Source organism: Aspergillus heteromorphus (genome assembly GCF_003184545.1).
Source record: "Aspergillus heteromorphus CBS 117.55 chromosome Unknown BO70scaffold_41, whole genome shotgun sequence".
Lineage (NCBI taxonomy): Eukaryota > Fungi > Ascomycota > Eurotiomycetes > Eurotiales > Aspergillaceae > Aspergillus > Aspergillus heteromorphus.
Window position 1 is genome coordinate 137,911 of NW_020290446.1, and position 26,187 is coordinate 164,097.

The 26,187-nt window shown below is 52.2% G+C and overlaps 5 protein-coding genes across 5 annotated transcripts; 2 read left to right on the top strand and 3 right to left on the bottom strand.

The window, feature by feature from the left end:
* Nucleotides 1-116: 116 nt before the first annotated feature.
* atmA (DNA-binding protein kinase TEL1) lies at nucleotides 117-9,464 on the bottom strand (the record flags this gene model as incomplete). The annotated part of the gene is made up of 10 exons (XM_025548373.1): nucleotides 9,239-9,464; nucleotides 9,140-9,182; nucleotides 7,685-9,061; nucleotides 7,290-7,630; nucleotides 6,752-7,234; nucleotides 2,785-6,676; nucleotides 2,338-2,728; nucleotides 1,217-2,278; nucleotides 205-1,162; nucleotides 117-136 (listed from the first exon to the last, which is right to left on the bottom strand). The coding sequence occupies exons 1-10, from the start codon at nucleotides 9,315-9,317 to the stop codon at nucleotides 117-119; spliced, it is 8,646 nt and encodes a 2,881-aa protein (XP_025394977.1). The 5' UTR covers nucleotides 9,318-9,464.
* A 235-nt stretch (nucleotides 9,465-9,699) lies between these two features.
* On the top strand, nucleotides 9,700-18,370 carry BO70DRAFT_301263 (cullin-4B; the record flags this gene model as incomplete). Its single annotated transcript, XM_025539699.1, has 9 exons — nucleotides 9,700-9,883; nucleotides 9,985-14,331; nucleotides 14,388-14,543; nucleotides 14,595-14,866; nucleotides 15,466-16,197; nucleotides 16,259-17,339; nucleotides 17,397-17,819; nucleotides 17,881-18,241; nucleotides 18,310-18,370. 9 exons carry the CDS (start codon nucleotides 9,700-9,702, stop codon nucleotides 18,368-18,370), a joined length of 7,617 nt encoding a protein of 2,538 aa, XP_025394978.1.
* On the bottom strand, nucleotides 18,350-19,032 carry BO70DRAFT_366375 (uncharacterized protein). The gene is made up of 2 exons (XM_025544320.1): nucleotides 18,899-19,032; nucleotides 18,350-18,833 (listed from the first exon to the last, which is right to left on the bottom strand). The coding sequence occupies exon 2, from the start codon at nucleotides 18,732-18,734 to the stop codon at nucleotides 18,504-18,506; it is 231 nt and encodes a 76-aa protein (XP_025394979.1). The 5' UTR covers nucleotides 18,735-18,833; nucleotides 18,899-19,032; the 3' UTR covers nucleotides 18,350-18,503.
* Nucleotides 19,033-21,859: 2,827 nt separating this feature from the next.
* Nucleotides 21,860-24,244, top strand: BO70DRAFT_170646 (putative dihydroxyacetone kinase (DakA)). The gene is made up of 4 exons (XM_025538365.1): nucleotides 21,860-22,069; nucleotides 22,251-22,758; nucleotides 22,818-23,446; nucleotides 23,515-24,244. The coding sequence occupies exons 1-4, from the start codon at nucleotides 22,063-22,065 to the stop codon at nucleotides 24,141-24,143; spliced, it is 1,773 nt and encodes a 590-aa protein (XP_025394980.1). The 5' UTR covers nucleotides 21,860-22,062; the 3' UTR covers nucleotides 24,144-24,244.
* A 676-nt stretch (nucleotides 24,245-24,920) lies between these two features.
* On the bottom strand, nucleotides 24,921-26,171 carry BO70DRAFT_390539 (mRNA splicing protein SMD2). The gene is made up of 4 exons (XM_025546162.1): nucleotides 26,081-26,171; nucleotides 25,916-25,948; nucleotides 25,397-25,645; nucleotides 24,921-25,322 (listed from the first exon to the last, which is right to left on the bottom strand). Exons 1-4 carry the CDS (start codon nucleotides 26,101-26,103, stop codon nucleotides 25,280-25,282), a joined length of 348 nt encoding a protein of 115 aa, XP_025394981.1. The 5' UTR covers nucleotides 26,104-26,171; the 3' UTR covers nucleotides 24,921-25,279.
* Nucleotides 26,172-26,187: the final 16 nt, after the last annotated feature.

Below are 26,187 nucleotides of genomic sequence, written 5' to 3' on the forward strand. Positions count from 1 at the left end.
GTCATCATACAGTCATGCGCATATACATACATAGCCTACAAGAAAAGTGTATACAGAGAGAATTGAAAATAGAACTCGAATGCAACCATGCAACCACGCAACCCCCCACGAGTGGCTCATGCATATGCGGCCCAGCCTGGGAGAAAGACAAGTCAGCTTGGCACCTCGAAGAATCAACCCCCCACTCCCCCCAATGAAACATACCACAATACAGAACAGCAAGGTTTTTCTCGTCGGTCGCCTGCTGGATCAACTCATTGACCGTCGCCGTGACACTTAACGTCTTGCTCAGCTTCTTCGCGACCACCGTCAACGCACGATCCGCCTCACTCGGCTCGTTGGCCGATCGTTGGTCCGTGGTCCCAGGGATGACAGGGGGTCCGTCATCGGCCTCCGTGGCATCCTGCATTCTCTTCATCCGAAGCGGGGATAATGTCCAACTGTACAGCGGATCGTACCGGAGCACATCGAGGATCGTCATGATGCTGTAGGACTCCTGACGGAGGGCTTCGAGGGTGAATTCGCAACACCGCCGGAACACACCCTCAGTCTTGCTGATCCCCATCCCATCGACCAGGTCGCGTGTTAAACGGAAGGGAACCACCTCCGGGACGGGCAGCACGCGTCCCTGCTCGAAAGCCACGCCCAGATCGATGTGGACCACCTCGCCCGTCCGTTCGTCCAGCAGGATATTGTGGCCGTGCCGGTCTCCCAGTCCGAGAACGTGGCCCAGGATGGAGATCGCGGCCGTGCTTCGCGTGTATGCCAGCCTCTTGCTGAACCAATCGTCGGGGTTGTTAAACTTCTCCATGAAGAAGAATCTCATCACCGGGTGGAAGTGCTCAGTCACCTGGCGATACGTTCGGACTCTTTGCTCGAAGGATCGGGTCTGGACATCGGCGATGCTTTTGCGGCACATATTTGGTTTCGCATCCTTCGGGAAATATCGTTGGTGCGCCGGCATCAAAAAATCGTGCAACGGGATCGTGTGGGGCACAAACTCGATGATTCCGGCGTTTGACGTGAGAGGAAGCACTTTGTAGGTGCGGATGCCCAGGTCCCGCTGCCGAGTGACCTGGTGGTCTTTGAGCAGGCTGCTCACTTGCTCGAAGACCTGCTCCATGATTGCGTCTTGCCGGAGGTCGTCGTTGCCTCCTTTGAACTTCGCGGACAGTTAGCCAAAATTTGACAATGCGATAGAGACAGATCGTCTTACCAGCTGCTTGTAGCGCGAGCCATTGCTGGCAATAGCCGTCACAATCTTCGGCGCACTGACACCAGAGGCAATCGTGAATTCAGGGGAGTACCGCACGAGCCGTGGGACATCGGTGTAGTCACAGTCGACACGAATATCTATCCTCATCGTCGGCGGCGGGAGCCTTTGCGTTGCCGCGTCTTGTTCGAGGCGTTGCCCGGTTGGCAGCTTTTTCAAGGGAACTTTGGCGCCGCTCTTAAGCCTTTCATCTGGCTTTTCAATCGCAAATCGTACGTAGCTGATGTTCGTATTGTGAACGGCCACCCACGTTGTCCCCATGCGTTTATCATTCTTCAAGAAATCCACCAATCTTCCAGCTGCCCTGTTCCGAGACAGAGCCGACTGGTCTTTGCCGCCTTTGGATTTGCTGCTTGCAAATATTTGGTACATTCCATGGAACGGATGGTCGACGCATATCCGGAAGATCAACGCGAAGAGCATCTTCTGGAACTCATCGGACACATCTAAGAGGCGAGAGGTAAGTTGGTTCATCAAGGGCGCAAATTTCCGACTCGGAACTTGCTCGAGATATTTGGCAACAGCCATATTTGCAATGGGGCTGTCAGATTTGTCGAGCCACAGGGCGCAGAAACGGAGCGCATCGGTGTTATAGCTTTCGCTCTCCTTCAGGCAGATGAGGTAATTCTCGAGACATTGCTGGAGGAAGGCTTCTCGGCTGCGTCGTAGACGTTGGTATTCGCGATCGTCGAGGTCAAACCACTGCTTGGTTTTTGCTCGGTGGAATTTGAGAGCCTCCTTCTCCTTTCCATGCGCCTCTTTCATCATGTCCTCCAGGGCAAGAACTTCATTTTGCTTTCGATTGCGGAGCTGCTCGACCCGGGTAAAATCCTCTAAACCATCGGGATTTTGCAGCTGCTGGTCACAGAACATGGCAAAACCATGATAGACTCGACCGGCGTCCTCCCCTTGCGAGCGGCTTTTGAGCTCTTTGACGGCCGTAGACAAGTAATCTTGGATGATAGCGTCCGGCTTCTCGAGGCGTGCTTCAGCAATGTGGTGGCCCTTCTTGTTGTTAGAACCATGTGTTTATAGAAAGATGGAGCAGATCTGGGTTGACTTACCAAAGTCACAAGAAGCTCGGCGCGGCTGATCGGAACAGCTTGTTTGTGCAGGTCATTCCGCTCTCTGAGCTGCTGAAGCATTCGGATAGATGCTGCCATTTCGCCCTGATCCCACAGAACGTTCGCCAAATCAAATTTTGCCGCGCCTTCGATGTTCATCCCCAAGGAGTCGCAGTCGCGCGTGAGCTTTGAAAGGCATACGGCCGATTTCAAAGATGCCTGCGATATTCCACGGTTTCGTGTGATCTCTAGTGATTTACGAATAACCTTCACTTCTAGCAATTGCGCGTCGCGGTCGCTTAGGTTGATGGCAGATTTTAGGAAGTCCTTCCTCTTGATAGATGAGAATAAGGCCTCATGGCAGCTCAGAATCTCTCCGACCTCGCCGGCACTGCTCATGTTAGAATCAAACACAGAACAGTCTGTTAGAACAAGTAAGATGCCTACCTGGTTATCTTGAGCCAAGGGTCCCTCGCTGCAACCTTGTGCCATTCATTGTTGATGTCTTCGGCGGACTTAGAGCTTAGAACATCACCAACCTCGGTCATGACCCCCAGTATACGCATTGCGGTGCGCAAGGAAATGGCCGAGCGACTGGTGCTAGTCAGTAAGTCCAGACTAGACAAGAGACACTCGTCGACAGAGTTGTAGACATCGGATAGCGTTCCTGATGCGTTGAGGCTTTGGAAGCCCCGAAAGATAGTCGCAGAAGGCGAAGGGCTCATAGGGGAAACAGGGATGTCCCATCGTCGCAGGTCTCTTGCTGTTTGGAGCATGCTATCAAACGATCCCGATGTGTCCCTTGAGCTCCCAGAGGCAGCAAAAAGGGAATTTGCGATTCCTTGAAGATTGGTCGAATTGAGCGCTTTAAGGACTCCGTGGGCATTTGGATCTCCCCCCATCTGTATTTCGCTATCATAATGTGCACTTTGGAACAAAAGATTCTTCAATCCCGAACTTTCATGTTCAAGCCTATCCATGACAGCCTCCAGTGATGAGTCTTGTTGAACCCCATAGAAGAAATCTGGATCATCTATGTTTCGAAAGATGTCATGCATTATCTCCGGCGAAGCGTCGTATTTCTTAAGCGATGAGCGGCGCGAGGTGGGAACCGCACGCGATGCCACGATTTCGAGGAAAAGAAGCCCTGTCTTTGGCAGACCACACTTATTGGCAGCCGAGGATGCCACGACAAAGTCAACATCAAGCCATTCATCTCGCTCCACTATCGTCGATTCGTCTGGCCTAGGCTGATTCCTTAAATAGAGAATGCAGTTGATAACGAGTCGTGCGTGAGGAATCGTGCGATCATCAACCTGTCGTAGTACTTGTCCAAAGACCTCAGACAACGTATGGCGAACATTGACATCTCCCTGGTACTCTGCCAGCAAGACATCGTGGAGGATGTATGGAAGAACCTGGGCAGCGAGCTCAGGGATGACATTGAGGACGGTACGCAATGGTCCTATGACCGGGTCTCCGGGAGCCGCGTTCGAAAGAAGCAGCCCGACACTCCGAGCAAAGTGAGCTGCGCTGGCATGGGGCTCCCATATCACCGCGGCTTCAGTCTCAGTCCTGTCATCCGGCATGGGCATACCGGGGCATTTATAAGGACTCCACGTGAAAGCTTTCAGAAGAGAAGGGGGTATGATATCTCCACAGGGTCCAAGTTCAGGAAAACCAGTGAGGTTGCTGACGATGAGTTGCATTGTACGTTCGACCAGGCCAACTTCCAGGTGGCTGTTATTTTGGAGCATATTGCAAAGCGTCACGAGTATACTGGCTTTAGACTGGTGAAATGGATTCGACATCTGGGGTGAATGAGGGCCAAACAGTTCCGGGTCTTGCTCCCTCAACAGGATATCACTAATCTCTCCAGTAGTTGCAAATGCTCTACCAATAACTCTGGCTGCCCACAGTTTGTAGTCAGTACTTGAGTCAAATTTCTGCAGAGTTTGGCAGACAGCAACGGCACTTGAAATGGCCTTCTCATTCTGATCAGAGCCACGGCCATGGTGCCCAGGAGAAAGTTCGCTCTCAGTGCATAGTAAGGATATGACGTGATCAGCAATTGGTTTGCTTAGTAGACTTTTCCTCGAGCTTTGGTCGCCAAGGACTTGTAGAAGTAGATCATACTCACTTCTGCCCTTTGAACGCTCGTCGGTGATAGCAATTCCCTGGGAAGAACTGACCAGACGTCGAAACAGCTGTTGTTTCTCGGTCGTCAGCGTGGATGACTCGTACGAATCCAGGTATACCTCAAACCACTGGATGAATTCCTTGAGTTTTGCCATTACTGTTTCCACTAAGCTTTCCTGTACCGTCTCCAAAGGGGGAGAGGCCAGGAACTTTCTCAGTGACAGCAGCGTAGTGACCGCAATTCCAGCCATGAGGCCAGGATTCTCAGCCAAGTAGTCCTTGCCCGCTTCTAAAAGATACCAGAATATACCTAGTGTGTCTTCCGCGCAGAATATGTCGATCAGATACGGTCGGAGTGCGTGCATTATCATTTCAAACGGATAGTCGCTCAGCATCACAGGTCCAGCGATACTCACGAGGATCCTGATCTTTCTAATGACGGAGCAAGCATGGAGAGAGCCGAGAGCCGAGTGAATTGATTCCAAGAGCGCTCGGCAGACATATGTCGCCAAAGTGGGTGTCCATATGGTCTCCAGGTCATACCCGCTACGTTTGCAGAGAAACTCAAGCTCGTCAAGGAGATAGCGCGCTCTGAACGAGGGTTGCTGATTCGGGGGTAGCACAATACCAGAGGCGCACTTTTCAGTTATCTGCTTCAAGACATTGAGGGCATCTTGGAAGTTGTGACGCTTTGACATTGCCCTCTCCATTTGTTCATATTGATCCAAGGCCCCGAAAATTGTTGCAATCATTTGCGGAAAGTGGGCTTCAATCAGAGCTACAAAATCCTCAGTGCCTAGAATCTTCATCACTCTCTTTTCCACTCCTTGAGGTTGGCTTCCCTGTCCGGGAGGAGTGCTAATATCACGCGCTATGCTGTACGCCTCCACTTTATAAAATGAAGTTACTAGCAGGTCAACAAGAGGTGAACCGATATAGGAGGCAAGCTCATCGGCTTCACGTTCGTCTGAGCGCATCATGACTTGACCGACGATCTCATCCTGAACATCACTTAACATCTCCTCGAGTGTGGCGTATCCAAAGACACTGAAAGGCATTGAGGTAACAGATTGTCCCTCGGTCCAGGTGTAGATAATCTGAGACGAAAAAAGTCGAAACAGCTGTTTGGCATCTTTGAGTCCGAGTGTCCGCGCAACGTCACGTAGGCATTTTTCGGCATATCGAAGCGAACTTGGAACTTGAGCGGGTGTTTCGAACATGTGGTATATACTTCTTCGGAGTAGTGTATGCCACTTGGAAGCCAGATGGGCTAATATCATCAAGCGCAGGGCAATACCCTCGTCCCAGTCAGGGTCCCGGGGAAGGTTTTCTAACACGTCATCGAAGATCGCATCATGCTCTGTAAGAGAGAATTGGCCAAATAGTTTGGGGATCAGTTCGCCAGCACTGAATTTTACCAAAGCATCCCCTTCTCGGAGAATCCTAAACAGGCTTGTCCTGGGTGACGGACTAGACCGACTGCTTGTATAGCCACTATTATGTATGAGCAAGTCACCTAGTAGCTGAGTGAACTCCATTAGGACTGAAGAAGAGGCTTTTCCCTTGGCCAGTAATACCTCGGTGAACCATGTAAATATGTCAGTAGCGGAATCATTCAGATCGTCATGATCTTGGCTAGTCCATGATTTTGCGAAGCTTCGCATCATATGGAGGCAAAGAAGATGTGAGTTTTCACAACGTTCCAATTCGTACGATTGCAAGCATTTTTCACCCAGGTCTTCCAGTATTTGTAGCAAAAGGTGGCGTTCCATTGCAACACATGCATGATAAACATGGGGCAAAAAGTTCCGCGCCGATAATACATCAGTTTCATCAAGATCTGTCAGATACTGAACTAGGTCTTCATCGGAGGAGCGTTCAGAGGATCCAGGAAGAATATGCATTCTCTGGAAGACAGATAGCTGAACAGTGATGCAGCGTTGCAAGGTAGCGAAATCCTGGAACATTGGTGACGCTTCTCGGTTCACATTGAAGATATATGAAATCTCTGCGAGTTGATCCTGAGCTGCGAGCAATGGGTCATCTAGATCCATAGCTTCCTCATTGTGGAGATCCAAATCCTCCCTTTGTCGTTCTCGATAGCCCTCCAGCACCTTAGCCAGAGGCGAAACCAATGTGGAAAGAGCATCAATGATGGCTGACTTGGTTTCCGAGAAAGCTTCAGGTCCAAGCAGAGGAGCTATTATCGTCAGGCAGGCATAGATAAAAGTAGGTTCATGGGAGGAAAGGAAAGAACAAAGTTTTTCCCACAGACGCCAGCTACTCTGCTGCAAATCAGACAACTTGTTTGTCAATTGGGGTAGACATGCCGTGTACAATGCAATGGTGGCACAGGAAGAAGCAACAACCTGTACTATGTCCACTGTGATATGATGCGACCTCTCCTCAGAAAATACCCCCCAAGCCTGCAGAAACCCATCAACTTTCATTTGGAGCAGATCGATAAGAACATGATCATTGATATCAAGTCGAGAGAACTTTTGCAGAGGCATTGCCTCTTCCGAGTTCCAGAATTCAGCAGGGTCCAACATGTCCCGAAGATCGAAGAGGTAATTCAACAGCCGTTTATTCTTATGATAAAAGTGCCACCCTTTAGCAATGTGTCCTGAGGGTCCTATGAAGCGAGCCTTGGGCAGTACGAAGCGCCTGTTGGTACAAGCGAAAAATAGACTTAGAAGATCTAAAGGCCGCGCAAACATAGCAACTTGGGCTATTTGCAATCGATCGGTTACCGACCCTAGGACGCTGTTAGAGAGCAAAGTAATCCTGATAGCAGCACAAGAGGAACGCACCGATAGCCCAGGTTTCTCGTAGCCATGAAGAGATCGTTTTTGAGGCCTCTGGAACTAAGCCGGGGTTGATCTGCGCGGTCGACCGGAGGACCGTAGCCCAAAGTGCCAAGGACGAATCCGAAATCGCAGATGGGCCATTCAAGTTCACAGATGCCAGCATAGAGCTTGTCGCCTGGGCGACTAATGAGTATTCTAGAAGATCAGACTGGAGAATGCGGTTCAGCAGATTGCAAGCGGCTCTAGCTGTAGCCTGGGAGGTGGAGATACGAGACGTCAACTCCCAGGCACGCTGCCAGTGTTGTTTCAAAGACTGTGAGCTTGCATCAGGACTACTAGCAATGCTATCCGATATCTTAGTTAGCCACGTACTTGTTAGGTTCGGAGTTTCTACCAACCTCGCAATTGCGACCATTGTCCAGGAGGAAATTACACTGTTATCATCTAAGATATTAGGAAGCAACCGCTCGAGAAGGGAGACCTTTGGCTCAACATCAGCATAGCTTCTAGAGAGAAACGGGATCAGTTGTAAAGCGCAAATTCTCCTGGAGCCAGAGGATGCCGTTGATTCGCGGAATATTTCTTCTATATTTGAGGTAAGACGCTGTTTCTTACTGGACGCCTCCCCAGGCGCAGAGAGGGGCGACAGCCGCTTAGATACTTCGTCTGACAACTCGAGTAACTTCGCTATGACCCATAGCGTTGTCCAGTTGTGCTCAGACTTGGTATTTTCACTGCGAGGCCACGCTAAACATTCCTGTTTCTGCACTGAAACGCTGTGGTGAAAGGCCAGTTCATCTAGCTGCAGAATTTCTTTCTCGGATCCTTTGATATAATCTGCGTAGAGAGTGTCCGATAGTTCTTCTATCGAGCGTGCGAGTATCTCCGAAGGCTCTCTGCGAGCGGCATCCGTCAAGACGACCACACAGAGCATGATAGTGACGAGCATCTCATCTTTCAGGCCCATAAGCTTGGTAGCCCACAAGCGACGTATTACCGGGATTAGGTCTACCAGTGAGGTCTTTGCGAGTTCAGACTGGTCAAATAGGATCCTTGTGACAACGGCATTTATGCTGGCAAAAGCAGCCTGGTGTCCACTTCCAGCGATAGTCGACGAGGCCACATATTTGGCTAGCCCAGGAAGAACGTCCTCGGCTGCTTCGTGGATGGGGCCGTTTGGACTCCCGGTCAGTAGCTGGATACATACGACGGCCTCTGTAGCAGCACTGTTGTCGCCTTTCGGCTTTTCACTGGGAGTAAACACGGGAGTCACCCTGGAAGGCGTCGCCCTAGAAGACGTTGCCCGAGAAGGCGTCGAGCTTCTGCTTCCGGAAGCGAAATAGTCATCCAAAAAGGACGAACGGCCGGTTCGAGAGCTTAGTGGGCTATGCTCCCCATCTTTCCCATTAATACTTCTTAGACAAAAGCTCATAACCTTCTCCCACTCGCTGGCTCCCAGGTGTTCGAGGTGGGGCGGATATCGCAAAAGTGCGACCAGGCATTTGGTGTAGTCCACACTGAGAAGCTCCAGAAGCGCATCGCTCCCGGGGGCGAGCAAGGTATCGGTGATGTGATCAATGATTGCACGGACTGATTTGGTCCGCAAGTTACGCAAGAAGACATCCACGGCTGTGCGAAGAACCGATGCACATGATGACAAGCGAGCAGCAGAGGCTCCTTTGGCGCTCGACCGGCTGTGTAGGGATTTCTCGACCGATATAAACCGGAAAAGAGACTCAAAGATCTTGTGGCATGCTTTGTCATTCAGTGAGTTTCTAGAGACGGGCGCGCATGTCAACAGCTGTCGGCCACCATTCGAGCCTTAGGGCGGCACGGGACCTCTCTCTACATACAATTTCGAGTTTCTTTTGTTTTTCTGGAGTATATGCTTCAGATCTAGATATCAAGTGTCAGAGAACGGTCGCATTCGGGATGTTTAGCCCAGGACAAACCAGCTAGCCCATCCGACCGGTCCCTGAGCTTCTCGGATGCCAGAAGCGCAATAGCTCCATCCAGAGTGATCTCGCCCATGATTATGGAGCAAAGGTACTACGGGGTTGGCGCAGAGATGCCATCAACTTCATTCAGATCATCCTGGGAGAACCGTCCAGGCCCAAGGAACATAACCAGAAAGCGAGGAAAGCAAGAAGCCTGGGCGGTTAACCAAGGCGCGTGAATAATTTGGGCATTTTTGACGATGCTCGGAGAAGCGAGAGCGAGAGAGAGAGAGAGGTGAGGGACGAAGCTAAGCTGAGCTGAGCTGAGCTCCGCTCGCCGCCCGCCGCCCGCCGCCCGCCGCCTTTAGACCGCCGGAAGTTTGGGCGCGTCCTCCGACCTTTGACCTTTTTTGGCCCGGACAAACACATCTCGTCCTCTGCGTTTTCTCACCTCGCCCACCACTCGACTCTCCGCGATGGAGGACAGGGATTCGGTCACTGGCCTTCGTGGCCTGTACCAGGATCTGTCTTCTCTTTCCGACCCTTCCTTCGTCAACATCGAGCGTCTTCGGATCGAGCTCGAGACTCACATCGAAGATTTCAAGAAGCTCCTCGACAAGCCCGCCAAAAACAACACGAGTCGGCAAGCCGTCCTCTCAGGTGAGCTAGCCGATCTTTAGCTGTCTGGCCGGACACTTCTGGAAGAAAAGCGTGTCGGCGAACCTGGACCATGCGCTGACTCTGCGTGCGGCGCAATCTAGGCAAGATCACCGTGGACAATACTGAGTACGAAATCAATGGAGAATTTCAGCAAGGAGTGCTGCTACTGGCAGACGCATTGGATCTCGATGAATTGGAAGCGGCGATGATGTTTATGGCCGCCCAAGAGCATGCCAAATTGCTGGACAGGCCCCCTGTGATCACGGCGATCATGCAATTCCACGAACGCCGGCAATTCTTGCTCGACTCCTTGCGCCTCATCTTCCAGGAATCCTTTGAGGTGGAACGGGAATCGACACAGGTCCTCATGCAGGAAGCGCTGGCGTATGTCGTTGAAATAAAGGATGGTCCTTTGCGGAATGCGTCACTGTTCACTCGGAAGTGCATGAAGTCCATGCAGGATATCGAAAGGTGGCTTGTGCTCCTTGGCGATCATGTCCAGAAGGCGTCTATCGTTGGTCAGTCGGAGGAACTCGACATCATGGAGGCGCTGGAACACCAGCGCTCTAGCTTACAGCAGCAACATGAGACCCTCGGTGCCGTGCTATGCTACCTTTTCAAGGGCCCTTACACCAGTCCCGAGGATCTCCGACTGCTGTTGGACCACTTGAAGAAACTGGACCGATTCGATGGAATTCTCGTTCATTACATGCCTTGCATAATATCCTCCTTTGTACAGCATGGTTCGCCGGAGAGTTCCAGCTCTTACCGAGACGCTAGAAGCCTGCACACAGCTATCACTTCGTCCAAGGACGGTCAAGTCTGGAAACTCCCCACCTTTCATTCTGCAGTCATCACCCTGTGGCTTGCAGTCTACAGTGGGTGGGATTTCGATGGGCCTTCCTCCCCTGTTCAGGGAGTGGATCTAGAGAAGGACGCAGAAGAGCGAACAAAGATGTTCATGACTGCACTGGACGATGGTGGTCTTGACCTCATCCTCGCCATTTGCTACGGCGTGAACAATGAAGAATGGGCTGATCCAGCTCGCAGCGAGCTGGTGACATTGTTATTGAAAGAAAGCGCGTCCGCAAAGCTCGAGTCCGATGAGTGCTCAGACTTCTTGAAGATGCTTTTGATGGAAAACTTCGAAGCCTTTGCTGAGGCATGCATTGCCAACATGCCAGATGCGGTCCGGATGCTGAAAACTGAGGAGGATTCGCAAAGATTGGATCATCTCACTGCTCTCAGAGACGGCCTGACTTCGAGCCTTCATCGTGGCCTGGTAGAAGCCCGGACGCATCTTGAGTCGTTCTTGATGATCATGGCGTTTGCATTTGAACATCGCCCGGACTCTGCGCAGGAGTTTTGGGCTGACCCTGATGGAAACCTGTATGGGTTTCTCCAATGGGCTTCCAAAAGACAGACGGTTCCCAGGGTCAGCGCCTTTTGCGAGCTTCTATGCTCTATCTCCGTGGGAGAAGACAATGCCACTGCCGCCCACCGATTTTTATCTGAGGAGGACAAGTTCTTGTCTGCAAAATTCAAGCGGACCACGTCCATGAACTGGTCACAAATGTTTGCTGAGCTTGAACTCTACGCAGTAAAAGTGACCGAAAAGCCCCCTTCCACTTCTCCGGCGATTTTGCGATCAAGAAAGCTTGACCCAGCCGACATGAGTGAGCCTGAGAGTCCTGTCATGCTAACATGCTACCTCAGACTGTTGGAGCATCTGTCTAAGCAGAGTACTACCATAAGAGATTGGCTTCTTCACCACTCCTCTTTCAATATTGTCGGCACATTGTTAACGCTTTGCAGTGGGCCAGTCCCTACGCACTTGAGGGCCAATGTCTTCTCAGTTCTTGCAGCTCTGATGACGGATAGGACATCTCATAACGGAAATGAAATGTGGCTTTCTATTGATCAGTGGATTTCTGGGGGGTCAATGAGTGTCTCTAGCCTAGGAAAGGTTCCGGTAGTCTCCAACCCTCTCGTATGGCACGAGCAGCAAGCGTTCCAGAGGATTGGTGAGAGCTTTGATCAAGCCAATGCTTTTGTCCGCATGGTTCATTCACTCGTCCTCCCTACTGCTGATTCTGCCGACTACCACCTGTCACTGCCATTTCCGGAGAACCTCGGCTCGTCCTATCGTATGCCGGGCATTGAGCCTTACATCGACTTTGTTATGGGCCAGGCTTTTTCAAGGAAAGTCCCAGACCTCAACGAACGCCAAACCCGCTTCTTGACTTACAATTGCTTGGAAGTCATTGTAACATGCTTAAAGTCCTTCAACGAGAACTTGGTGACCGTGCTCAGTCAGCCCGCAATCTCTTCTGACACTGTGATCAAAACGTCAACATTTGTTACATACATTCGTTTGCATCCATTTTCCCGGGTCGCTGAGTGGCTATTCAATGAAGATGTGCTTAAAGCGATCTTCTCTGCAGCTCAGCAAGACGTTGCTGAGGTCGCAAAAGCTGCGTCTGATTCAGTTCTAGTCCTTTCCTTGGTCAAGACCTTAGAGGTTATGGACATGATAATCGACCTTCAATCAACATATTCCAATATTGTTAGGCCGGCAATCAAGTCCCAGGCTGGTGGAAGCAGGACCAACGTGGCGAACTCTTCGCTTTCATCATTTGAGGACAGTATTCTCAACAACCTGGCGCTAATACCGGCATTGTGTCTCTATTGCAGCACTGGACACTTGCAACTCACTGTTACATCGATGGCGTTGTTGGAAAAATTGTCTAGCTCTACAAAGCTGAACAAGATCACGTCTCCTGAATTGTCTAGATGGCGCTCATCGAACAAAATTGTTGAGGTTTTGAGTGCGGAGGTAGATCTCAACAGTGTGTCACGGCCCCTTGTGTCTCAAATGCAACCCGAATCAAGAGAATTGGAGGGTGGCCCAAGATCCCCGGGATACGTTATCAGAGAAAGCCTCTTAGCACTACTCAACAGCTGTCTCGGTATGATCAATGACAGGCCCACAGTGGCCCATCTCCTTCTCGGATTCAGCAGCGTCGGAAGCATTCTTGACGTCCCATCCGTGGGCCTATTTGCCGACAAGATGTCCTTGCTGCATGCTCTCATTGGATTTTTGCAAAGCTACCCTGATGAGCTGAATGGAAATATCCTTCCATGGCTGGTGCACGTCAAGCGTATGGCTTTCGGGGTCCTGAGGCATCTGTGGTCTTCTAAGCTCTCCTCCTACTTCACACTTGCCGAGATGCGTGGGAGTCACTTCCTTCTCAACATGTTCGCGAATCAGTCGATCATAGGGCCAAATACACCGTGGGATGGGCTGCCCATCATCATTAATGAATTCTGGGTTTCCGACTCGACAACTGCTCTTGCAGAATTTTTGCTCTTTAGAAGTTATCTGTTTGACTACGCCGCAACTGAAATCCGCTCAGCTACCAAGCTTGGTTCCCCGACACTTCAAGCGGAAATCATCTCAATCTTGTTCGGAAACTCTGTTTCAGAGACCGGCGAGACCGTGTTGAACCCTTCTGTATTCGATCTGTTCGATTTTGCGGATCTAGATATCCGGTATCGGTTACAACCACCGGTGCTAACCTTCCTCAACGATATCGAATTCGATGTGTGCGCTGTACCTGAAACGGAAAACACTCCAGCCGTCTACAATCTGGATGAAATAGTGGAACTGATCCAGGTCAGGAAGGAGGAGTTAATTTTGAGCGGGCAGATACGGCCTCAGGATGAAGAGCTGTTTACGATCGAATCCGAGACCTTGATGTTGTTCATACGGTCAACCAATCAGGCCAACCTGATCGCGTTTAACCGCTTTTTGGCTCTGCGGTCCTGGACGGAACTCATTACCACCATGCTCACCTGTTCCGAGATTGAGGGCGGAAGAAGATCGACTTTCATACTGCACTCGCTCCAGTTGATACTTCCCAAGCTCGAGGCTGCCATCGAGGAAGACCAACCGGAGGGAATCGAATTGGCAAGGTTGGCTGAGACGCTGGTCAGTAGACTAGAGGCTACAAACTCCGGGGAGCACATCGCCCGGAGAAGCGGAGATGTCCTTGACGAGAAACTTCATCAACTGTTCCAAGTCTGCGTCCGAGGCGTGATCCTGGCAAACGGGAATGTGGGCATCAGAGAGACCTTTTACAATACCTGTGCACACTACATGTCCCGCATCATTCCGTTAGAAGCGGGCCATCAAAACATCAGGCTCCAGAGTCAACAAGTGATCAAAGCTGCCGGTCAGGCCTTGATTGAGGCCGTCTGTGACGATGCGTATGCTGGTCAAGAGACATGTCGAGTGTCGGCTCTCTTATTCCTCAACCTCTTAGCTGCTCTGGATAGACAGGCAGATGGACTGTTGGCCGAGTCAATGGCCCAGTCCAACTATTTGAGCCTTTTCTTGGATAGCATTCGAGCGCTTCCCCGCGAACTGAAGAATGCTCAAGCGAACGGTAAGCCGACCCGTTTATTATCCAGTGAAACGGATAGCTAACCGTGATCATTTCAGATACGCCTCTGCTGTTGTCCTACTACCAGTCATTACTGTCTTTGCTTCAAGAACTCTGCCAGACAAAAACAGGCGCGATCCAGGTCCTGAAAACTGGTCTCTTCCAGGCCGTACGAGACTCGCAGCTATTTGCAGCTGATCCCGATCTTGGCATTGGTAAGAAACGACCTAGCGATATGAGAATGATCTTGATTCTAACAAACATAGACATCGACAACCCCGACGCTCTGCGGAAGTACTACGACCTTCTTGACTCAGTCCTGCGAGTCGTTGTCGCCGCCATTTTCTCTCGTGGACTGCACAACGAGCAGATGATGGAACAAACCCGACTTTTCCTGGCCGAGAACCGACAGAGCATGGTCGGCATCTTCAAGAGGTTTGCCAAAATCGGAGGCTCCGGTGCTGCCAACCACCAAGACGCATTGAGGAATCTCACCAAGTCGTACATGGCACTAGTTGCCGCCACGGACTTTTTAGAGGTAAATCATCAGCTATCCCGATCGCCTTTGTACTGATACTGACTCTCGTGTGGCAGTTCGAGGATAAGGACGTGAAGGAGCGGACGGGCATGAGGCTTTTTGCGTGAGAACGGGTTCCAGGTGTAGTGAAGAATGGGTAGACGGACAAAAGGCATGGAGTCAACCGGTTGGAACGATGTACATGAGAGATTCTTCGGTTCTTCAGTACTTGATTTAGAGAATCTGCATTATTTGAGCTATTCCGTATCCGTCCGTAGAAAGGCGGGGGTTGGCCTGCAAATCAGCCGGCTGCCTGACTGCTCAGGCAATCCACGCGGACGTATTATCTTATCACCGACGTCGTCGAGTCAGTGGAACGACGAGCGCTGCCCCTTCAAGCTTGCTTCATCTCCAACAGCCCCCCCCCCGCCGCTATCTATTCCTGCCCGTCATCATCATCGACGTCTCCCCCGCATCGCCTCTTTCAAGCCCGGATCACTGCTGACAAGCTTAACTGTGTACCATGTTTCATAGGATCCACGCACTCCCTGGATCCTTCCAACGCTGAGCGCTCCCCTCCCAACTCCCTCTCCTCGGACAGAACCGGGTAGATGCAGCAGAACTCGAGGGGCGCCACCGAGCAGAGGAGCGGCAAGCGCAAGTCGATCGGCAAGAGGAAGCTTTCCGATCAAGAGGAGGCATCGCAGCAACCTCAGCAGCAGCAGGCGACCATCTCGGAGCTTCTCTCTCGACACCACCCGGCCCCCGCCCGAGGAGGTCCTCCACAGCCAACGTCTCCGACGAGCAAACGCCTACGGTTATCGCCATCTTCATCGGGTCCGGTCTCTTCCGCTCAACAGACCTCGTCCGACAGGATGTATAACTTCTCGAATGCAGAGACCAGGCCAGGCGGGCCAATGGGACAGGGTGCGAGCGGGGCGGGTCTCTCCAATTCGACAAGCAAACCTCGCACCTTCAACGCGGCATCGCGCCAAAGCAATTTTACGCCACATACTGGAGCGAAAAGGCTTGTGGTGAAGAATCTCCGGACGGGCTCGCGATTAAACCAGGACTCCTTTCTCGAGAAAGTCTGGGAACAGCTTGATGCAGCACTATCGGCAATTTTCAATGGGGGAAAGCCTGAGATATCGCTGGAACAGCTCTACAAGGGAGCCGAAAACGTGTGCCGTCAAGGGAATGCTGCAGCATTGGCCAAACGGCTCCAGGATCGATGCCGCGAACATGTCTCTGGGAAATTGCGCGACAAACTGGTGGCAAGGGCCGAGGGTGGGAGTAATATCGATATACTAAGAACGGTGGTAGATTCGTGGTCTGGGTGGCAGTCAAAGCTGGTAGGGAGCAACCTGCGGTGTGACTGTTTATTTATGGAGAAATATTGACACTACACTGCAGGTTACGGTTCGCTGGATATTCTACTACCTCGATCAATCTTTCCTTCTCTCCTCCAAAGAATTCCCCATAATTCGCGAAATGGGCCTCCTTCAGTTCCGACAGCACATATTTTCCGATGCGGTTTTACAGCCGAAGATCTTGCAGGGGGCCTGTGATCTTGTCGCAGCGGACCGTGACGAAGAACAAAGCATGGTGGCTGATTCCTCGTTGCTCCGGAATTCGATTGAACTCTTTCACAGTCTTGATATCTACACGAGTGGGTTTGAGCCGCTTTTTATATCCGAATCCAAGGTCTTCTTCCAGTCGTGGGCCGAACGAGAAGCAGCGGGATATTTGGCAACCTTCGCGGAGCACAGCCATCTCTTGATCGAGCGCGAGGTAAACCGATGCGAGCTGTTCTCCCTCAACCGGAGCACCAAGCAGAAATTATCAGAGCTCCTGGACCGGGCCCTAGTATCGACGCAAGAGGATGTGTTACTCGATCAGAATGACGTCCTAGGCCTCCTGCGGGCGGGGAATAAGATATCATTGGAAAGGCTGTACTCTCTTCTTCAGCGAAAGGACCTGGGCGCGAAACTGAAAACGGCGTTCAGTTGCTATATCATCGAGGAGGGCTCGGGGATTGTTTTTGATGAGGACAAAGAGGCGGACATGGTGGCTCGTCTACTGGACTTCAAACAACAACTCGATGACGTTTGGATCAATTCGTTCCATCGAAACGAGGACCTCGGGCATACACTCCGCGAGGCTTTTGAGACTTTCATGAACCGGGGGAAGAAGTCGGACTCCAGTGGCGGAACTGACAACCCCAAGACTGGAGAAATGATCGCCAAGTACGTGGACAGGCTCCTCAAAGGCGGGTGGAAGCTGGCCCCTGTACACAAGGCGGACGACAAGCCACTGGCAGACGAAGACGCCGAGATCGACCGACAGTTGGACCAAGTCTTGGACCTGTTCCGCTTTGTTCACGGGAAAGCAGTCTTCGAGGCTTTCTATAAGAATGATCTTGCTCGTCGGCTGTTAATGGGCAGAAGCGCGAGTGATGATGCAGAGAAGAGCATGCTTTCAAGGCTAAAGACGGGTTCGTTTCTTCATCTCCAAAATTCGCCTCTATTGGTTTACTGACAAAGCGTATCAGAATGTGGATCAAGCTTCACGCACAATCTGGAATCCATGTTCAAGGATATGGATGTCGCCCGGGATGAAATGGGGGCGTACAGCTCCATCCAGCGCGAACGTCGGCACCGGCTGCCGGTGGACCTGAGCGTCAGTGTGCTGTCCGCGGCGGCATGGCCGACATACCCTGATGTCCAGGTGCGGATCCCACCCGAGATCGCGACCGCTGTCGACGACTTTGAGAAGTTCTACCACACCAAATACAATGGACGAAAGCTCGACTGGAAGCACCAGCTGGCGCATTGCCAGCTGCGAGCGAGATTTCCCAAGGGCGGGAAAGAATTGGTGGTCAGCTCGTTCCAAGCGATTGTACTGCTACTCTTCAACGATGTCCCCGAGGATGGAGTTCTTGGGTATCAACAAATAAAGGAAGCGACGGCGATGTGTTAGTTATCCCCGTGATCACTTACACTGCCGATGGACCGCTGCTAACTATACCGATATAGCTGACCAGGAGCTAAAGCGGACGCTTCAATCGCTCGCCTGTGCGAAGTACCGTGTGCTCAACAAGAAGCCCAAGGGCCGAGATGTGGAGACCACCGACGAGTTTTCTTACAACACCGGGTTTACCGATCCGAAGATGCGGATCAAGATCAACCAGATCCAGCTGAAAGAGACGAAGGAGGAGAACAAGACGACGCATGAGCGGGTGGCTGCCGACCGTCACTATGAGACCCAAGCAGCGATTGTGCGGATCATGAAGAGCCGCAAGACGATCACATTCCCGGAACTTGTGGCTGAGGTTCTCAAAGCGACACGAAGCCGAGGCGCGCTTGACCCAGCAGATATCAAGAAGAACATTGACAAGTGGGTCCCCGCCATCCCCCAAATCCTCTCTGGATCCTAGTGCCAGGCACTAACATGCTATTGCACAGATTGATCGAGAAAGACTACATGGAACGCGAGGAAGGGAACCGGTACCAATACGTGGCCTAGATGTGGTGTACACAGTAACATTTCCGCGACTATCTCCGTACATTTGTTGAGTGTTGACAGTTCATTATTGACGATCCGAACAAATAGTTATGGCATGATGAGGTGTGCATTTGGTCATGTGTGCAAGCAGATTTTAGGACCTTCCCTCTCGGGCACAGTAGTACGTACTCCGTAGCACAAAGCAGTAGCCGTACTTTTTCAGCGCGGGTGGTGGATCATGGATCATGGATAATGAGGCCAGGAGTGGAAGTGGAGTGAGGACAGCGAGCGGAATGCCGGGAGAGGATCCCTGGCCTGGCGTGGAGTCCCGGAGCAGCAATGCAGTCAGTCCCACCCGACGAAAGGTAGCCGAAGGAGCTTCCATCGATTCATTCCATGGGGTTCCGTCGGGAGAAGTATGTAGGTATAGTGCAGGAAGATCGGGTCGGTCAGGGCCATCTATCTATTTCTGTCTAATTGCTCACTAGATTGGCCACAGCCCTGCTCATTTAGGAAATAGACAAGGAATCTCCGGCTCGGTATACTTGCCTGTTCCAGACTACCCCATTATCCCGACCTCGAAAGGGAATCTGGCGCGCTTCACGTGTACATACCTACTTACAGTGCCGACCTGCCTGCCTGGCACAAGCACAAGCACAAGCGCAATGCAATGACTGAATGACTGTCTATGCAGCAAGGTAAGTACCTAGGTGGGTAGTAGGTAGGTACGTCGCCAGTAGTGCATCCGCAGTATCCCACGTCACGTAAGGATAAGCAATGCAAACGCAAGACAGCTAGCTAATCCCCGTTTACATACAGGCGGAATGGGATGGGATGGGATGGGGATGGGGTGGGGATATCCGGATGGGAAGGGAATGGGTGCATCACTCGCCCGAGAGAGAAGACGCGACTCGGCAGAGAAACTACGGAGTATCACTGAGGGAAAGCCGGGCCTGGCTGGCACATGAGCAGCCCTCCCGGCGCCACAAATGGGGGGACTGGGGGGACTGGGGGTGAAACGGTTGGTCTAGACTTGAGGCTTCCGGGGGCCAGGACGGACACCCATTATTCCTAGGTCTGTAGGGGGGCAGCTCACGTGGAAGTCTGAGCCTTTCAGTTTCTTTTTCTCAGGGACGGCCGATCATGACCCGGACATGACTGTACTACAGACTACTAACACTACTCCTGTACCGGAACTGCATGGGCAGCAGTACTGTCTGTCTCTCTGTCTGTCTGTCGGGATGGACAAGAATCCTCACGGCCGGATTCCTCCAGAACCAAGACTGAGACCACGTACCCCCATCCATCCCTATCAGCAAAGTTCCGGATCGAGTAACGATTGCTGCAAGAGTGGGTTTCATAAAGATCTGACAGCGGAGACCTGTAGCTGCACCCCTTCCTTTGCATGACTTATAGGTTTTCTTTCTTTTTTTTTCAAGGTCCCATGATCACTTTCTCGTCTGTTGGGAATTGAGACAGTCGACGATCTATTGTGTTGTGTTGTGTTGTGCCCCCATGCGGTTCGGACTCGGAGTTCTGATTATCTCTACTCGGGGACGGGAGGTCATGGTTATTGCTGCGCATATCATTCGCTGTAGACCTTGTATTCCGTTGTAGTATTATTCGTATCCCGTATCTTCCCCACCAGAGAGTTGCATTGTACACTATAGTTATTCTCCATCGATCTTTTGGATGCCTGATTTCCGGGCCAGCACAACATGTCGGGATGTATACCTAAGCTACCTATCTACTTACTGTACTCTGTTATTACTCATATTGAACCATAGCTCATATGCATGCATGTATGCGGTGGACAGGAGTTATTCTCAACTGATGTGATATGCAAGCGAGCGATCTCGTTGAGTCCGTCCGGCTGGAATCTCATTTCCAGACCTGCAGACGGATACTAAAGTTGATGCCAAGGTACAGGTACCCATTGGGTCCACCGTGCCTCTCTCCCTATTTGATCCTCATGGATCTTTTTCAATTCCATTTCCTCTTAATAATATTCCCGAATCAATTAACTACCGGACTTGCAATCGAGCAAGGGATACGTACTACAGTAGAGTAGGTGCAGTCCTTCCCCCGTCCCGTGGCGAAGTCGGGGTTCCGGGGCTTCCCAGAAACCAAAGGTACATACATACATCCACAGACAGACAGGACAGGCAAACAAATTATAACCAATCCCTACCGAAAATCCAAGGATCGGGATTACAGTCCGCCACTGGACAAGAACACAAGAAGTAAGTACCTCCTAAGTAAGTACTCTGCAGCTTCTCGAACATCCCACATCGCCCCTTGCTCCGAACGGGCATGGGCATGGATGGATGGATGCACCCGGAAGTGGCAGGGTTACGCACCCGTGACATCCATCGCCTCCACGCCGGTGGGACGGGCTTACTTGCCTGCGCACGGAGTCGACTCTATTACTGCTAGCATCTGTTGATCCTTCATCCTTCAGCAATTGGGTGTGTAGGTATGTACTATGTATTTGGGTCTGAATGTATGTATGTATCTGTTGGCTAGTCGGTCCATACACAATCCGATCTATCGCCATCCATCCCATGGACGAGCCACAGCTTAACTCTCGAGGCGCACTCGTACCCAGGGAGATCGCGCCAGCTCAACCCGGGACGGACGGGGGCAGTCGGAGTCGTACCAGATAGTAGTAACTAGTAATGGCGAGGAGGACAAAAGGTCCGCGGAATCACCCCAGATGGTAAGCCGAGACGCCGCCCTCTCGGGTTCCAGACCCAGGAGTAGGTAGGTAACTAGTACTAGTATCGCCAGATTCGCATGGCGATGGGGCGGTCATGCGAAAGGAGCTGTTCATGTGAGCTGCAAAAAAAAATCGAATAATTCGGATTGGGATCAATTGGGATCAATCGGGGTCAAACAGGTTAACCTACCTACCTACCTACCTACCTACCATCTGGCTGGGCCACGATGTCCTTACTCTTTCTTACGACATGTTGAAGTAGTACTTACTCCCCCCCCCCCCCCCAACAAGACTCTCTCCCAGAATTATTTATCTCAACGCTGTCGCCCAGCTCCTCCCCTCCTTCTCGGTGTCCATTGTCTCCCATCCGCAATTTCCCATTTCGCCTCGCCTTCTTCTACTGCTTCCTTCCCTTGTTCGGGTCCGACTCCTTCGCTTCAATTGCCTTGACCAATTGACTTGCGATTCCTCGACTTTCGGATAGCCCGCCAATCGACCCGCTCCCACCTGACCAGAGACTGTGAGTGCGACTGGCAAATGATATTCCATTGCCCTGGCCTTCCATCGGGACAATTGATCCCCTCCTGATGCTCCTGGGACTGACTGACAGCTGCCGGCCTCAGGGATCCCTCCCGACCTTCTCCACTTTTTCCCCGCCTTGTCCGGACTGGTTTCCGCTCCCATCACTGCGCCATCTCCATTCCCCAGACTCGCCGGTACCGTCGTCGCAAATCAGCCTCGAAGCTTGAAGAACGGCATTTCCCCAGCTGGCAATTCCAGTAGTGAGGAAGAACATCCCACATATAAAAGACATCAAGCGTCCATCGCCTGTTGGGAAGCGACCACCTCTTCCCCCCCGCGAACCCCGTACTTCGCCCGACCCCACTCTACAGGCGGATCGTGTTCCTACGCGTCCGTTACGGATCCCGAACGTCATACTCAAACCAAGTCCCCATTTTTCTTGTGGCGATCATCCTCTAGATCTCCCTCCATCATGCAGAGTATGTGTAGCGCCCTCTTCTGGAATATTCATTTCCTGTTTTCTCTCCCACCACACCACAATCCCTGGCCCTTGCGTCAGAACCTGCAGCTACAGATCCTGTTCCATGAAGTCGGATTTACTCCACACCACCCGCCTGATCAGGGCCCTTTCCTCGACATGCGCTAACCCCAGCCTATCAGCCAAGCACTTCTTCTCCGACCCAACCCATCTGGTCCAGACGGCTCTACACTCGCTCACTCTGACGAACCCTTCTCTTGCGTACGACCCCGACAACAAGATCATTTTCCGTCGCCCCGATGCCGCCTCGAAGTCCAAGGTCGCCATTGTGTCCGGCGGAGGCTCCGGCCATGAGCCTGCCTTCGCGGGCCTGGTTGGCAAGGGTTTTCTAGATGCTTCGGCCGCCGGCACTATCTTCGCGTCCCCCTCTGCGGAGCAGATTCGCAAGGCCGTGATGGACTGTATTGATCACGAGAAGGGCGTCCTCATCATCCCCATGAACTACACCGGTGACGTACTCAACTTCGGCATGGCCACAGAGAAGGCCCGTGCTGCCGGTATCAAGACCGAGTTCTTCGCGATTAACGATGATGTCGGTGTTGGCAAAAGGAAGGGCGGCAAGGTTGGTCGTCGTGGTATTGGTGGTGGAATTCTCATCTTGAAGATTGTCAGCGCGCTGGCCGAAGCTGGGTAAGATGATTACTCCCGGATGCGAAGTGGCATGAGCTAATGCGTTTGATGCGATTCAGTGGATCCCTCGAAGATGTCTACCGCACTGCTCAGTTGGCGAACAAGAACATCGTGTCGCTTGGATCGTCTCTGGAGCACGTTCACATCCCCGGCAGACCTGCGCAAACGGATACGATCCCGCATGGCGAAGTCGAGGTCGGAATGGGCATTCACAACGAGCCCGGCTCCCACCGGGTCAAGTTCACCCTGGTTGATCTGGTATCGACCATGCTCCTTCAGCTCCTGGATCACAACGATCCCGACCGCGCGTGGATTACCCGCAAGCCCGAGGACGACTTCGTGCTGTTGATCAACAACTTGGGTGGTGTCAGCAGCTTGGAGCTATCCGGTATCACCGACGAGGTGTACCGCCAGCTTGAGAGGGACTACAACGTCAAGCCCGTGCGTGTTATTCAGGGAACCTTTTTAACCAGCTTGAACGGCCTGGGATTCAGCATCTCCCTGCTAAAGCTCGTGGACAGTGGCCTGGGCTCCGGGAAGTCCTTCCTGGAACTTCTTGACGCCCCCGCCGAGGCCGTGGGCTGGTCTGCCCCGATCCGCACTGAAACCTGGAACAAGCACAGGTCCGAGGCTCCCGTGGAGCTGAAGAGGACCAAGCTGCCTGAGGACAACCCCAGCAACGTGAAGTGTGAGTCTATCCCGCACTCCTCCCGTATGGCGCCGCATATTCCCCACTCAGACTAACACATGATCCAGTGGATGCTGGCATCCTCAAGAAAGTTCTGAGCACCGCACTCAAGCGCGTCATCGCGGCTGAGCCCGAAGTCACACACTACGACACGATCGTCGGCGACGGCGACTGCGGCGTGGGCCTGAAGCGTGGCGCCGAGGCGGTCCTGAAGCTCCTCGAAGACCCAGCCTCCAAGATCACGGACGACGCCGTGAACGCCGTGAACCGGATCGTCAACGTCGTCGAGAACACCATGGACGGCACTTCTGGCGCCATCTACGCCATCTTCTTGAACGCTCTGGCCCACGGTCTCCGTGGCCAAGACAAAGGCACGACCACGCCCGCCACCGCCGAGGTATGGGCTTCCGCGCTGTCGTACTCCCTCTCCGCCCTCTCCAAATACACCCCCGCCCAACCAGGCGACCGCACAATGCTCGACGCCCTGGTGCCCTTCTGCACTCAACTCCAGCGCGCCAAGGACGTGCACGTCGCCGCCAAAGCCGCCCAGGAAGGCACCGAGGCCACCAAGGGCATGAAAGCCAGTCTGGGCCGCAGCGTCTACGTCGGCGGCGAGGAGCAATGGGTTGGCAAGATCCCCGATCCGGGCGCCTACGGACTCAGCGTGCTCTTGAACGGTCTGGCTGAGGCTCTCTAAGGGAGGGGAGTTGGTTGTAAGTGTGAGGGGTATTTCCTTCGCGGGTACATATCTTATATTGCATCAGATCATGATGAGGGGGAGGAGGAAGATGATATTCTTAATCTAATTTACGATAATGATGATGACGCCGTGCGTCTTCTTGCGTTTGTCGGGTTGGCCATCGGTTGGTTGATGGGTTGGTTGGCTGGTGCATGTGATTTTATTGGGGTACTAAAAATCTAAGTAAAGTGTTAGTTAATGTTTTCGATATTGATGGACCGGTCGTATAGCGTATAGCTTTGATAGTTAATGGATGGGTACTCTCTCTCTCTCTCTCTCTGTCTCTGTCATTAATAGGGTAGTAACCCTTAGTGGTTTGTACTAGTAGCAGTAGTAGTATTCATACATTCATAGTTACCATACGAGATGATTAATGGGGGAATAACTGCTCAGGCACCGATGTAAATCGGGACTCTCAGCAATGAAATAATTCAATACGACGGTAGAACGATAGAGATTCATCACGAATCAGTTCATGATTATTCCATGTCTGTCTACTATTACATAATTTTCATCAAGTATGAACACACATTCACGAGGTGCTGCCTGCCTGCCTGCCTGCCTATCTTCATTTCCAGCCACCAAGCAAAATAAGATGAGTAGGTAGGTAGGTAGGTGGGTAGGTAGATATCACCATCAAATCCACCCTAGATCAATCAAGCCTCGAGACTCCCACCAGGGATTTGATTCCTTTTTCTAGCTTTTAAAACAAAGGCCCGGAGAACGCCAAATCAGCCCCGCCGTAGAAAGAACGGTAGATTCATCAAAGATGGAGAGAAAAAAAGAAGAAGAATGTTTAAGAAAGAGTCAAAGTGAGAGGGGGAAAGAAACCACCGTCCGGGGTCAGGGATGGTGGATGAATGGATGGGATGGGTTGGGTGTTTGTTCTAGGCTCCATCGCACCCCAGATGATGATCGAATTAGGGAGACTTTTGGGCAAATCGCACGACCGACTGGAAGGGTATATCGTTGTCAACTAAAAATCCGTCTCCGTCTCCGTCTCCTTTCGGCTTCGACTCGATCACTAGGGGGGAAGGGAAGCCGGACGCCACACGACCAAGGCCGAGAGGGTGAGCGCGTCACGTGAAGGGAGCTCAGCTGAGCAGGACGAGGATGACGGAGTCGCCACGCAGGAACCTGTGATGGATGAGATGAGTATGGGGGAGAACATTGTTGGGGAGGGGAAAAGATGGGGGAAGAGATCTACTCACATCTTGCTGATGAACCGGTCCTTGTTGACACCCTTACCCTTGCCGCCCTTGGGCTTCTCGGTCCACATCTCCTTGACGTTCTCCAGCACCATGTTGCAGTGGCGGTCGAAGGCCTTGACGCGGGCCAGGAGCTTGCGGTTGTTCCGGCAGGAGATTAGGACCTGGGTGTGTGTGCGCGTGGCGGTTTGGAGGAGCGATAGAGGGCCGGCGGTGAGCTCATGTTCCTCGACGAGAGAGACCTCGTATTCACTGGACAAGGGGAAGAGTGGTTAGAGAAGGACGACAATAGAGCGAATGGGTATGGAGGCGAGGTGTGTGACGATAAGAATCGGCGCGGGGAGGGGATGACGACGACGACGACGACAGACAGACAGACACCCGAGGGTCGTTGGGATCATCGGAGAATGACTGGCCATCATGTGATCCGGGGAACCGGAATCGAGGCCTTGAAACAAGATCCAGCCTGCGGGGATGTGCGCGGGAAGGCAGGAGGGGGGAGGGATGGCATGATGGACATACGTGAGCTCGTTCTTGGGCTTGTTCAGCAGGTCTCTGTTGCGAGGGTTCGAGAAGGTTAGCCTGAGGTCCAGCGGGTTGGGGGTGCGGGTTCACCGCGTGGGATGGGGATGAGTGACTCATCCGGAAGCAAAGGGAATAGATAGTAAAAGAGGGGTAGTCACTGACTGGATCTTGGGGTCGGTCGACATGGTGGGCGGTGGTGGTATAAGAAGGAGGAAGGAGGAAGGAGACGGGGTTTGGGTGGGATGGAGTTGACTTGCGCTTGCGGGAGT

Bases quoted from the DNA above. Each gene is read 5' to 3' on its own strand.
- BO70DRAFT_366375 (XM_025544320.1), bottom strand. From the start codon at position 18,734: ATGGAAGCTCCTTCGGCTACCTTTCGTCGGGTGGGACTGACTGCATTG.
- BO70DRAFT_170646 (XM_025538365.1), top strand. The intron at 22,759-22,817 runs GTAAGATGATTA...GATGCGATTCAG, and splicing joins AGCGCGCTGGCCGAAGCTGG to TGGATCCCTCGAAGATGTCT. The intron at 23,447-23,514 runs GTGAGTCTATCC...CACATGATCCAG, and splicing joins CAACCCCAGCAACGTGAAGT to TGGATGCTGGCATCCTCAAG.
- BO70DRAFT_390539 (XM_025546162.1), bottom strand. From the start codon at position 26,103: ATGTCGACCGACCCCAAGATCCA. The intron at 25,949-26,080 runs GTCAGTGACTAC...CCCTCGCAACAG, and splicing joins TCGACCGACCCCAAGATCCA to AGACCTGCTGAACAAGCCCA. The intron at 25,323-25,396 runs GTGAGTAGATCT...CATCCATCACAG, and splicing joins GACCGGTTCATCAGCAAGAT to GTTCCTGCGTGGCGACTCCG.